The 13717-nt window shown below is 59.1% G+C and overlaps 1 protein-coding gene across 3 annotated transcripts in view; it reads right to left on the bottom strand.

Moving 5' to 3' along the window:
* Window positions 1–13717, bottom strand: part of BCR (BCR activator of RhoGEF and GTPase) — an 86701-nt gene that overhangs the window by 36862 nt on the left and 36122 nt on the right. For 2 of the 3 annotated variants that reach the window (XM_074356181.1, XM_074356182.1), the window contains exons 2-4: window positions 7405–7571; window positions 2566–2670; window positions 2036–2221 (exon numbers count right to left, since the gene is read on the bottom strand). In XM_074356181.1, the coding sequence (XP_074212282.1) occupies window positions 2036–2221; window positions 2566–2670; window positions 7405–7571 (458 nt within the window). Of the gene's footprint in view, window positions 1–2035; window positions 2222–2565; window positions 2671–2919; window positions 3077–7404; window positions 7572–13717 lie in introns of those variants that run through there. The other variant, XM_074356183.1, reaches the window with a different exon arrangement.

The raw sequence follows: 13717 nt of genomic DNA, 5'->3' as shown, positions 1-13717 counted from the left end.
TCAGAGTGTTATTCAGGGAAGACTGTGGTTGCGGTTTCTGCCCACAACAGATGGGGGCTTCAGGACGGGGAGCACCTATGACAAAATACAGCTCCTGCTCTCTCTCTGGCCACGGGAAAGGGGTCCCAGGTGGCAGAATCTGAACGAAAGAGGCACCTCACACCTTCCTCGCATCCTTGCTCCAGTGTGTCTGCAACCCAGAGTGGTGGACGGAGGGGATGGCCAACAGGAAAGCCGCACCTCGGAGCGGAACGCCGGACAACCATGAGCCAAGACAGGCATGCGTTGAGCCAGCCGGGTGTCTGGGGGCCCAGGAGGGCTGGGGCCTGGCATTCAGTCACCGCGTGCTCTGTGCAGTTGGGGGAGCCTGGTGACCTCGGCCACCCAACCCTGCAGGACTGGTTTCCCTGGAGAGGTTGCACAGAAGGCCCGGGTAACCCTGGAATCAGGATTGGAGGTGGAATCCCGGTCACAGAGGCCTGATGGGCAACTGTCTTCCAGGGAGTCCCAGGACGGGGGCTCGAGGTGCTGGGAGGAGGCTGCTCCAACAGTGACCAGGCTCTTATATCCAGATGCCCCCCACCAGACTCCACCTAAAGAGACGGCCCTCCCTTCAGACCCACAAAGGTGAGCACACCTGAACCTCACACATTAGAAGACAGACGTCGACCCGGCATCTCCATCAGCCTCAGGTCCCGTAACAACCCCTTCCTTTTGCACAAGGTCCACGCATCCTCGTCTTGGTTACGTGTGGCCCCTGAGCCTGAGCCCCACCCTTCATCTGACTGCCCCATCTCCCTGATTCCACTGACCCTATAAAAGCCACATGCTCGGCTCCTCTTGGGCCCTCAGGTCAGCAAAGGGCCAAGGAAGGCCCCTGACCTGCCCACACGGCGGGCCTCACCTTCCCTGGGACCTGAACCAGGATCCACAGCCACCTCTGCCGGATGCATTCCTGGCCAATTTGGGCCCCTGAGCCCTTTCAGAAACCCTTGTTCTGTTCTCCAGCACCTTCTGCCTCCAGTTTTATGGTCCCTGAAGGCAGGGGAAGCACTCTTTCTGGAGACAGATAAACCAGGCTACAGTCTGGGCAGGTGACCTACCGTTTCTCAGCCTCCTCACCTGCTGGGGTGAAGATAGGACCTGCTATGTAGAACTGCCTCAGCTCAGCTGAGACGGGGCACCCAGAGACCCCCGTGAGCCCCTGATTGGAGCCGAGCCTGTTACTCAGGGACCCGATGACCTCATAGCGCAAGGCCGTCCCTCGGTCCACACTCTGGTGTGGCCGTCCCCAGTTACAAACCAACCCCTCCCGCATTTCTCCAGCCTGTCCACAGGACGTGTCCTGGTTCCCGCAAGGCTCAGGGGTGCTTCTGTCAAAGTCTCTGGCATTAAATATGCTTCCAGGTTCCCAAAAGAGCTGCTGCAGGTGCTGGGGCCACACAGAAGGCCTGGTCTCACCTAAGGACTCCTCTCCCACAGCCCTGACTTTTACTGACTAGTCTTCCCTCCCGAAACCACTTCTCTTTCTTTCCTTCTTTTTTAAAAAAATTATTGATGGATTCAAGAGCCTTTAATTTAGAGAACTGCAGAAATGAAATAAAGTACAAAACCCCCACTGTTCCCGCACGTGTGTGCCCCTCCAGGCACCGCCCACCCCACTCCTCCGCCCGGAGCCTGAGTCCTGCTCCCTGGGCAGCAGCTTCCTTCTGGTCCAAAGGGGACCAGGCTAGAAACTGGGAACCCTGAGTGAAACTGAGCGGAGCCAGAAAGGACCAGTGATGTCAGCAGGGCAGGGGGAGGGAAGGAAGCAGCCCTGCTGGCTGGTCTCGCGCGGGGTCCTGCATGGGCACTGCGGTGACACCCCCTCCCCGTGGCCCGCCCTTTGCAATCGGAGGCAGTAAGACACAGCCAGGCTCACGCCGCCTACTCTGGCAGCGCACGCCCAGGGGGGTGTTGGGCTCAGGGAGAGGCCTGGTCCCCCTCCACAGGTCACCCCCACAAGGCTGCCAAGCCCCTGCTGCATGCCACTCACCAGCTTCTGGAAGAGGTCACCCACGCACTGCTGGCGGCCCCACTGCTGCACGCGGGGGAGGAGCCCATCATAGAAGTCCTTGTGGACCTCGTAGAGCTCGGGCACTTTGAAGAAGATGGTCTCGATCTGCTGGCTTGTCAGCACCGGCTGAGAGGTGGTGGCAGCGGCCTTCAAAGGCTTCATGGGCTGGAAGAGGGTACGGGTGACGGGTGGAGGGGGCATGGGTGAGCGGGCTCGCTGTTTTGTCAGGTACATTGTGGTCACATGACATACAAGCTTTTATTTTAAAATTCTATTAACAACAAAAATTGAAAGCCAGCTTGGTTGGCACTCGAGTCTCATGCTGGCACCCCCCAACCCCCTGACCCACCCAGGGAGGTCCAACCCCTACGGAGGTGGAATGTTTCGACTCCCACCCCCCCCAGGTGTGTCGAGGACTCCCGGGCCGTGACCTGTGACCCGTGAGCTGGGAGTGTGTGCAGCGCTCTCGGGGCCCCGCCCGCCCGGCTCAGCCCCTGCACCCTCCTCACCAGCAGCAGTGCCTCCAGGTGGCTCAGGTATGTCTCCTCGCTAGCCAGGATTCCGGACAGGACCCATTTCCTCATCTCCAAGCCCTTTTCCAGGTCCAGCTCAGTCTGCAAGAGAAACAGGCACATGTCAGATCATCCGTGGACGGTGCCTGGGGTGGCCCCGTCAGAGAGGAAGCCGGCATGTCAACCTGAGGACCAGCCTCCCAAGAAGGTTCCAGGTGGGATTAAGAGGAGGCAAGGGAGCCCCCTGTTCACGGTCACTGCAAATTCTGGAGGGTCATCTGGCAGAGCCGAGGGCCACCCTTGGTCTTGACACTGAGAAGTGGGCAGGTGGGGCAAAGCCTGTCTCCGCACCTTCTGCCTGTGACCAAGGAGCAGCTACCCTGGAGGAAGCTGAGCCCAGGGGGCGTCAGGCCGCCTCACAGCCACCCTGACTCCCTCCGCCGCTGCCCCTCCTCGCCTGGTTCCGGCCTTGCCGGCTTCTGCACCGTGGCTGTCTGACCCTTGGACTGACCGGTCGGCAGTACCGCCTCCCTCCACACATCCTCCTCCTTCCCAGCCACAGGGGTGGAGCTAGGGTGCTGCCACCTGCCCAGGGGAACCTGGTGCCCTGGGCTCAGGGCCTCTGTCCATTGAACCTGCTCTACTGAGCCTCATCTGCAGACTCGGACTTTGTTGGCAGAGACCCCCTTACCACTGGGCTATGGAAAGGGCCCCCCTACCTACTACCAAACACCCCTACTACAGTGTGTCAGGTGACGCTCTGCTGACTTTGTCTCCAAAACCCAGAGCGGATGAGTCACTGGGTGCAGGTGCAGGGGGTAGAGTCCACATGGCCAGAAGACTGCCCTCCCCCCAGGTGTGATGGTATTACCGGTGCAGTGTGTCCCTGGTGCCTCAGGACGTCACTGTACTCAGAGACAGGGTCTTTAGACAAGTAATTATGTTAAAATGAAATCATTAGAGTGGACCCTAGTCCAACGTGTCTGGTGTCCTGCTAAGAAGAGATTAGGTACAAACGTCCAGTTATAGAGCAAGTCAGTCCTGGGATGTCCTGTACAGCTGGTGACGATAGTTCATAATGCTGCATCATATAAATGAAAGCTGCTAGGAGAGTAGATCTTAAGTGTTCTCATCACAAGATAAAAATTTTGTAACTATCGTGGAGCTGGATGTTAACTAGACTTACGCTTAGTGATCATTTTTCGATGTGTACGTATATTGAATCATCATGTTGTCCACCCGAGACTAATGTAATGTTATAAGTCAGTATCTCAACACAAAAAAGAAGAGGAGATTAGGACACAGACACGCACGGGGGAAGACGCAGGGAGAGGACGGGCACCAAGGAGAGAGGCCTCAAGAGAAACCAACCCTGCAGACACCTAGATCTTGGACATCCAGCCTCCAACACCAGGAGAGCTCAGTCTGTGTTGTTTAATGCCCCCCTCCGTGACACACTGTGACAGACGCCCGGGAAACCAAGACTGGGCAAAGGTGACGAAACTGCCGTTTTCATCGACTTCCTGGCCCCCAGCCCACTTGCTCCAGACCACTGGCGAGGCAACCCCGTGCTCCATGGGGCTGAGGCTGCCCTCCCTCTGCCCGGCCTGTGTCCGAGGGAGGCGCCAGGCAGGTGGGGCCCCATGTGCAGAGAAGGGGCCATAACAGCCCCTCCCATTCTCCACAGGTGACGATGGGACAGCCCCACCGTGGAGGCCCTCAGCACCGCTGACGTCTGGGGCTGCAGGACTCTTTTAGGTGCTGGGGGGCCACGGTGTGCTCTGTGGCATGTTTAGTGGCATTTCCTGCCTCTGCCCACCAGACACCAGCAGCATGACCCTCACCCCCGGCTGGGACAGCAGCAGGTGTCTACAGATGTTGCCCTATGGGGGTGTCACCCCGTGGGGGCCAAAGCACCCCCAGGTGACAACCTGGCTGAGGCCAGCTCAGGGCTCATGGTGTCACCACAGAGTCTGGAACCGGACCCCCAGCACAGCCCCTCTGTGTCCCCAACCCTGCTGGTCTTTCCACCAATCTGGCCTGGTGGGAGGGAGGCACTTAGCGAACAGGGACAGACAGCAAGCCCAGCAGGAAGCACTCGGGGCCAAGGGTCGGGGGGATGAGGCCAACATGCCAGGCCTGCCCAGCGAGCCCCACCATCTCAGACAACTGCCATCCTGCCCTGAGCCTTGGCTGCCCATGGTGGTGGTGGGGGCACCTGGGGAAGGGGGGCCCAATCCCCACGTCCACCCTGCTTCTGCTTCCTGCATCCCCGGGGCTTATACCACATCCTGGCTGCCCACTGGGACCAACCAAAAAGGTTTCCTGGACCACCACTCTACTCTGGGACTCTCAGCATGCACGAGCCAAGTGTAAGCATGTGTGTGCTTGTATGTACGCGTGTGTACGTGCTTGAGTGTGTGCACGCACAGGGGGCAGCCACCGTGGCTTAGAGCCACTCCAGGGAAAGGACACCTGTGACCCACACCAAAACGCCCCCTGAGGCCACACTGCCCAGCGGCTCCATTTGGGGGCGGCCCCTGGGGCTCGCTGTGCTGATCCTGAAGCTCCCTGCGCCCCGCACCATGCCTGGAACACACACAGGTGCTCCGCGAAGATTCACGGAATAAACGAACCAATGAGGGGGTCCAGAACTCCTGGCTGGGCCCTAGCTGGGCTGCATCTTAGGGCCCCTCCGGGGAACCCTCGTCTGTGAGACAGGCAGGTCCCAGGATCCAGGACTGTCCAGGCAGCCTGCTCTGGGGCCCCTGGCGCCACCAGTGTCAGCACAGATGTGCAGCGTCAGGGGACCCCGTCCCCTTCTCTCATCTCAGACCAAGGAGGCCACGTTGCCTCAGGGAAGCAGCTCTCAGCTGGCCCTGCACGCACCTCCCATCCTGTCTGGGCACCCTTCCCGCCCGAGTGGCGCACTGGACGGGGTGCAGGCTCGTGTGCTTGGGAACAATCCCTCTCCTGTGAGCTTGGCAGGGGGAGCCCTGCTGGGCACAAGATGCCGTCTGGTTCCCACCCCCGCGGTTTGGAGAGCCGGGAGGAAACAGCACAGGCAGGACGGTGCCAAGTCCAGCGCTCGTTCCGAAGGGCACAGCCAGCTCAAGGGAACGTCTGAGCAGGGGCCCGGGCACCTCTCCTCCTGAACCCTGAGCAGGCCGGTGGCATCAGACAGGGGCAGCTCGGACACCAGCCAACCCCCTCGGCAGGAGAGATGGTGGAGGGTGAGTGTAGAAGAGAGAGTAAGGGCCGGACGGGACTAGCGCCCCTGGTGACCCCACCAGGTGCACGTGCCAGGTCTGGAGAGGGCGTGTGAATCCATCCATCCAGGATGGCGGAGGCTACGGGGAGGAAGCGCAGGAAAAGGGCAAGTGGAAAAGAAGGAAGGACGGCCACCAGCCACTGCTGCCCGGGAGGATGGGGGAGGGAGGAACACAAATCCTGCAGCTAAAAGGATGGATAAAAACGGAACTGGGTGTGATGACAAAGCAGGAAAGCCAAGGGAGGCACCCAGGTGAACAGGCGCTGAGGGCGGGATGGGCAGAGCTCTAGGGGCACCTCTCACCCCCACCCTAGGGTGATAGGGAGGTGCAGAACCTGGGGCTGCGAGAGGTGGTGTGCTCCTGGCTGGGAGGTGGCGGCCAGCACAGCTGCTGGACAACAGACCCCTCCCTCCTTCTCTGGGCAGGGCCAGCGCCACGTGCGAGGGGGCTCCTGCAGTCCGAGTCCTCCACGCAGAGTGACCCTCGCACTCAGGGCAGGCAGGATGATTCCTGGGCCCACCCCGCAGGCTCTGGGGAGAAGAGAACCAGGCAAGGCACCAAACCCCAAGGTGCTCCAGCTTTGCAGGGAGGATGGGTGAGAACATCCATGACCCCCATTTAAGTCTGGACCCCAGAACCAGGGAACGTGGCTGAGCTGAGCCTGCTGCAGGCCTCCCGGGGGCCCCCGAACAGCTGGTTAAAAACATGAGTGAAGAGTTATCAATTCTGTCCCACAGACACAGCTGCTGACCAGGCGCACTGGGCACGGGGAGGAGAGCGGCAAGATCGTAAAGCAGGTCCGTTGCCTTCACTCTGGAGCCAGCTTTTAGTTCCCTCGTGAAGACGTAAAACTGACTTCTGAGTAGGAGTGACCCACTGAAGGAGTATATGCATTTATTTTGGCTCCCTCCTGAAAAAAAAACACTCACAAAACAAAAGTCCTCACTGTGTCGTGGGCCCCACCAGCCAAGGCCACTTCTGCTGATCCTGGGCGCACAGGCCTTCTGGGCCTCCTGTGTCCATGACAGGCTCCCCGCTGGAGGCCGACCAGCCCCACCACGGAGCTGGGAGAAGGTGCGGGTGGGGTTGCGTCTGCCCCTCCCTGCTGAGGCCCAGTGCTGGACCCCAGGGCTGTCCCTCGCTGGCGCCCTGGCGACCGGGCCTGGCAGGTCACTGTGACCAGCAAACACAGTCACACAGTGTGTCCTTGGGTAAAAGGGGCAAGGGTACCGTGTGGGGTCTGGGGACAGAAGCCTGGACACTGTGCACTCAGCCCCTGCTGGGGCCACCACCCCAGGTCCTGCTGCTTTAGACAGCAGCCAAGTTCTCAGCCTCAGCATGGGCTGCCTGCCTCCTCCACCCCTGGCTGGCAGCTCCATCACCTCCCTGCTCGGCACCCAGCAGGTGGTCTCTGTGCACCAGATGCAGGGCTGAGGGGTTTTAGTGACTCCGACTTCCAATCACTGACGGCCCCATTACCTGCTTGCTACCTGCTCGCGAGGATGGCGGGTCTGCAGCCCAGTCCAGCCCCATTCACACCGGGCCCGCCGGCCCGGGGACTCACCGCTTTGGTGGCCTCCGGTGCGTCCCGGCTGCCCCTGCCCTTGCTGCCCAGGTGGGGCGAGGAGGAGGGCGAGTCGTCGATGTAGGGCAGCCCGTCCTGGTGCCGGCGCTGCTCCTCAGCCAGGTCCGCAGCACAGCCGTACCCCGGTGGCGTTCCGAACGACGCATCTGTGTGTACAGAGAGGCACCCGGGGTTAGAGACGAGGAGAGGGGCCGTACCCTACCTGTCACTTGCAGGTGTCAAACAGGGACCTCAGGTAGACTGACCTCACAACTGACTGGCCAAAGGTGGCAGGGCGAGGTGGGGTGGACCAGCGACTCGCTCCACCAGCAACACAAGTCTGGGCTTTGAGCGCTATCTGGGGCAGTGGGGCCTGAAAGGCGGACCCCCAATGCTAGTGTCTAGTTGTCAGGGACGTCCTTTAACCCCTGTCCATGGAATCTGACTTGATCCTGCCGACCCAGGTGTAGGGCCAGGAACAGGCCGCAGGGCCCCTCCCAGCCAGGTGTCCCTCTGAGCAGAGCGGCTTATCCTGCAACAGGCTCCCTGCTGTTTGGGACCATATAGTTACAGAGCGAAAACCTCCCTCCTGCAGGCACCTGAAGGCGGTCACCCCGCCTCCCAGGCTAACTCTAAGCCCTTGGCCCTTCTGTCTCTCTGTTCTCAGAATTGTTCTAATCTAGGGGACCCCTCATTGGGCCACCAGCCTACGAGGGCCCAGCCCGTTCCAAGTCTCACATGAGGGCCACTTCTCAACTCCTTCCAAAGGGCACCCTCTCTGCTGTGGAATTTCTGAGAGGTAATTCCAGTTGGGTTGAGTCACTTCACTATGACTCAGCTGCAAGCAGCCCAGGCCATAGCACACGTGGCCTCCCAGGCGGTCAGTCCCCAGTTTACAACCACGTCCACCACCAAACACACCCAGGCCAGGTGGGCACAGGGCCCGGCACAGGGCCACTCTTGGGCTCCTGGACTGTAGACAGGCGACTGTTTTCAGCTCTTTCCACGTGGGCAGCTGAGAGAAGTGGCAGCTGGGGTGGCTAGTTGCTCACTACAGGCTAAGACCGACCGCCAAGCCTGGGTGTCCACAGATGGCCAAAGTCCCAGTCCCGTGCACGCCTGTGCCTCACCCCAGTTTCTCCACCCCCATGTCTCAGCTGGTCCTGTGACTTCTAACAGGTGTCCTGAGCCCTGGTGACACTGATGTGTCACCTGGGGAGCTTTGAAAACATAACAGGCGGGCCCAAGACAGACCAACTGAATCAAGATGCCTGGAATAGCCTGGGTCTTAGTGACCATAAAGGATTCCCTGGGGATTCCAGCAGGCAGCCGGGGCACAGACTCAAGGCACTACCTCCACCAGGACGGACACGTGCTGGCTGACTCCACCACTACCCCGTGTCCCTGGTGCCTGCATACAGGTGCCGACTGCATACAGGTGTGTCCACAGGAGGGTAGCAGACCAGGTGGAAGACCCTGAGAGCTGGGTGGGTTCCTTCAACAAGCTGCGGAGGCATCCTGGTACCTCTCAATCCTGCGGACCCTTAATCCATGGGCCACTGAAGGGGCTGCAGGTACCAGGATCACTGTTTTGGGTTATCACTGCTCAGATGCCCTGGACCTTGGGCTTTGGGGGTTTTTTTTGGGGGGGGTAATCAGGTTTGTTTGTTTGTTTATTTAACAAACTGGGGATTGAACCCAGGACCTCATGCATGCTAAGCACACACTCTGGCACTGTACCCAAGTTCTGCCTCCTCCTCCCATGAATTTTCAAAGGCACTTAACTAGTTCTCACCCAGCATCCCTGAAGACAGCTATGGAGGGTTCGACTGTATTAGAAAACACAAAACCCTGTTAACGCAGACCCCTAATCCCGCCCCCCCGCCCCCAAAATGACTCTGATTTCAGCTTCCACTTTCTTTTGGGGAATCACAGATTTTTCTTTTTTGAATAAAACCAACACAGAGGCCTTCTTGTCCTAAGTCACTGCAACCCCTATTCAAAACTTGCCAACCACTGGAGCTGCTTCCCAAGGCAGGCGGGGGGCGGGCACAAGGGCAGAAGGCCTCAGCTGTTGTGGCCTTGCTCCCGTGAACCTGAGTGGTCCCCCTAGGCCACCAGGCTCTTTGCTCTAGTCCTGCAACCTAGGACTCGCCCTCCAGGTGGAGCAGGTGGGCCAGCTCTAAGCTGGGGTGGGAACTTCTCTGAAGCAAGAGGCTCTGGTCCTGCCAGGTGGCCGCACCCCTGAGATGGTGCAGGTCAGTGGGCCATCCACGTCTTGGGTTTCCTGACTTAAAATTGGGCCTGTGAACTGGACCATGGATAGAGGCCCCCTCAGCTCTAAAACGTCACTGTCGTTCTTCAGGGTGGTGGCTGTGCCCTCCCCTCCCCACCTCCTTCAACAGCTCCCATCCTCTGCCTCCCGCCCAACCCTGCCTCTGCACCTGGCTTTTACATTAGCTCAGAATCATCAGCGTCCTCATGTCCTCTCTAAGAATCTTTGAACTGTTTTTCAAAATAGCAATCTTAAAAAAATCAACATATTCTTCATCGCCTGGAAGAACACCCACCCTCTTATCTGAGCACGCCACCTGATTTCCGGGCCTGTAACTACACTGAGCTCACGTCCAAGGTTAAATCAACACCCGGGAAGCCCTCAGTGAGGACCTCAAGGTTGAGCTCAGAGCCCCAGGGCTCACCCCGGAGGATTTGCAAGAACTCACGTTTGTGAAGTCACGGGATGATTCAGCAACACCCAGGATAAAACCTGGTACAAAATCAAGTCACTGGTGCGGGTCTGCCAGTCAGTGTCGAAGGAACCATTGGCTCCGACGTGGATGCTTCTTCACCTACACCAGGTGAGACTGAGGGACCAGGTTGGCAGCCAGGCTCTGGGGGGAAATTACGAGGCTCCCCGGCAACTAAAACCCAGCCGTCTTCCCAGCCTGCACACATCTCCCCAAACCGACGTCTGAGGAAATGATGCTTTAACGTCTGGGTTCTGGCCAGCCGGCCACCCCTCCTGCATTCCACCTGGGGGCTCAGGCCAGTCACTGTCCAGCTGATCTGGACTCGACCCCCACATTTCGCTGATTCCCCCAGGCTGTCCCAATGCCAGCGTGGTGGGCGGGAAGAGAGCCTGCGCCCTCCCTACTCACATTCTAACTGGGGCACAGGGTCCCGCCTTCCTCTCACAGCGTGGTTTTCACACCTGAGGTCCCCCCACAAGGCGGGGCTCCCTCCTCTTGAGCATAAGGCGCATTATTAGGGGATTTTTGAAAGCTGCTGTCTCCCCAGAACCAAAGCCAAGCGGAGAGAGGCCAGGAACAGCCACGGGGAAGACTGCTCTGGGCCCGGCCACCCCAGGAAGGACTGGGGACCTGGTGGCTGCAGCAGCTGGGTGCTCCCTGCCAAGCTCTCCCCAAAGCTGAAGCCAAACACGGGAGAGCAGGGGGTGTGGGCCTGGGATCCCACAGCTTCTGGAGGCTCAGGGAGAGGAGGGCGGCTCCACTGAACCACTCACCAGCAGAGAGGGGAGGAGGAGCGTGGACTGATTCACGGCCCCCGGCTCAGTGTGGAGAAGGGACTGCACAATGAAGTCCGAAGCCTCCTCCTCTCCAGGCAAGCTGACTCAAAGGCCCCAAGCCCAGCAGTCTGCAAATCTAAAGTCTAATCTCTGGTGCAAAAAGAAAGGCAGCCCCCAGCTGAAAAAGGAGGAGTAAGTCCTGGGGCGGGGGGGGGGTCGCAGTCAGTGCCCAGGTCACGCCCATTCTTACACCTCAAGGACAACGCTGGTTTAGAAAACAATCCTTCAAAAAATTAAACTGAGAATGACTACACGATCCAGCAATCCCACTTCTGGGCATGCATTCAAGGAAACTGAAAGCAGGGACCGGAAGAGTTATTTGCACACCCACGTTCACAGCAGCGTTACTCACAACAACCAAATGATGGCAGCAACCCACGCATCCACTGATGGATGAATGGGCCAGTCTACCCGTCCAGCAGAATATCACTCAGCTTTAGAAAGGGAGGACATTCCAACACGTGCCAGACCACGGAGGAACCTCGAGGACGCTGTGCTCAGTGAGCCGGGCCAGTGACAGAAGGGCAGACGCACTCCAGCACTGCACTGAGATGAGGTCCCCAGAGCAGGCAAATTCACAGACACAGCAAATGGGGCGGGGGCTCCCGGGGGCCGAGGCTGGGAGGGAATGGAGCCACTGATTAATGGGGACAGAGTTTGGGTTTGGGAAGATGAAAGGAGATCTGGAGATGGATGGTGGGGATGGTTGCACAACAATGTGAATGTGGTTAATGCCACTGCACTGCACACTTACAAGGATAAACATGGTCCATTTTATGTTACGTATACTGAACGAAACACATACACATTCTGGAGGCTCCTCCCTCCAGCTGGCCATGCTGGGTGGCTGTGCGGGGGAGGGGATCGGGGGAGGGACGAGGGGGGTCCCTCTTAATCTCTAACAGTCCCTCTGCAGTCACGTCCCAAATAAGCAGAAACAAAATAGGCAGAGAATCGAAACTTCCAAGGGTGTGCTCCCTGAGCTGTGAGACAGGGCTGGCTGATGGGCACCCAGGCCTTATATCCCCTAACCTGTGTATCTGTTTAATAACAGACAATCAAGGGAAGCCTTGGCATTCCCTGGAAAGGCAGCCTCAACCAACCACCACGCTGTCCCACCAGTCAAACTGGCACAGCCACTGTCGCCGGCGGCCACACGCCCGGTCTGAGCCACTCCCTCTTCTTGCAGAGTTTGCACAGCATCCCTTTCTGGGGCCTCTTCTCTGTCCACCTGCACTTTCCTGACCCAGGCTGACGACTCCTGCTGGCCGGTTTTCTGAGGTCAGAGGAGGACCTGGCCCATCACAGATCACACCCAGTGACTGCACAGCATGAGCCTGCAGCCCACGTACACCCACACCATACCTGCCTGGAAAACACCAGCTGCCCTCAGATCAGCCTAAGTCCTGCCAGCCCCTCAAGGGGACCCCAGCGACCTCGACACCCCCTTCCCCATTCCCACTTCTGCATATCAGGGAGCCAGGCCCCCTCTGAGGCCTCTGCCCCGCCCTGCAGGACCCCCGCTGCAGAGCTCTTGGGAAATGTGTGCAGAATGGAGCCCGGACTGCTGGCGACTTATCTCCAGGGAGCAGCCAAGCTGGGTCGGGGGAGTGGGGTGGGGCTCCTGGACCCGACATGCATGGAGGATCCCCAGTTCCTGTCCCAGATCCCAGCTCCTGTCCAACCCTCTGGCCAATGTGCCCCAGGCTGAGGCTGGAGCAGGCCCTCTGGAGGAGCAAAGGTCACACTCTCAGCCCTCCCTGCCCAGAACAGATGGGGACAACAGGTAGGACCAGGGGAGCAGTTCACCGATCAGCACACACACGGGTCAAGAGAACGGAACAAGAGAAGGGGCCCTGGAACTTGGATGGGTGGGCAGGAACTCAGTCACGCAGAAAGATCCCAGCGGCAGGGTGGTCTCCAGTCCCTGTTTATACTTCCAGCAAACGGCTGGGCCACATTTGTTTACAAAAGTAAAAGCTGATCAAACACCAGCCTCCTTCTGGTGGCTCGGCCAGCGGCAGTGAGGCAGGCCCGGAGCCCCCAGCGCATCATATCTGCAGAGGCCCCGCCTGGGCACCTGCCTGCCTAATAGCCCCACTCCCACCCTGGGTCCCAGGCCAGTAGCACCATGGCAGTGATGGCACAGTGCTGGGAACTCTTCCTGATGGTGGCTCATATCCTTGGGGGGTCCTGCCAGGGAGGCGTCGCCCCTGAAAACTGGGCTGGGAGGGAGGTCACAGAAGAGCCCACGGGCTCCATGGGACAGAGCTGGTTCTGGACTCCACACTCATCCTCAGTTTGAGCCTTCCTCCCACCGCCCTATGCGCTAGGAGGGGACAGGCCACGGGTCCTGGGGATCAGGCCCTGTCTGTTGTGCAGCAGAAGCTCGGGTACAGTCAGTGAACGTCTGAGGTGCTTCAAGGAAGTCAGTGTCCCAAACAGTGGAAAAGCCTCAAATTTTGATGTTTGCTAATGGTTATTTTTGCAAAACACCTGCCAACCTTTGCCCAGCACTGCCCCCAGCCCAGGCACCCACACCATCTCCCTGAGCCTCTCCATCCCCTTAGGGGCAGGAACTTCCAGATGCCCATTCTTCAGACAGGGAAACTGAGCCTCCAAGAGACCAACAGGTGGAACCTGATTGCACCCGTCCACCTGCGTGACCTGCCTATTCGCTTACTTTCCAAACACATTTCAAAGAGAAGATGTTTTTAGAAGGCCAAC

This window comes from Camelus bactrianus, chromosome 32, assembly GCF_048773025.1.
Source record: "Camelus bactrianus isolate YW-2024 breed Bactrian camel chromosome 32, ASM4877302v1, whole genome shotgun sequence".
In the NCBI taxonomy this organism is placed as follows: Eukaryota; Metazoa; Chordata; class Mammalia; order Artiodactyla; family Camelidae; genus Camelus; species Camelus bactrianus.
Note: the sequence above shows the minus strand (reverse complement) of the source record. Positions and strands in the feature narration are given on the sequence as shown.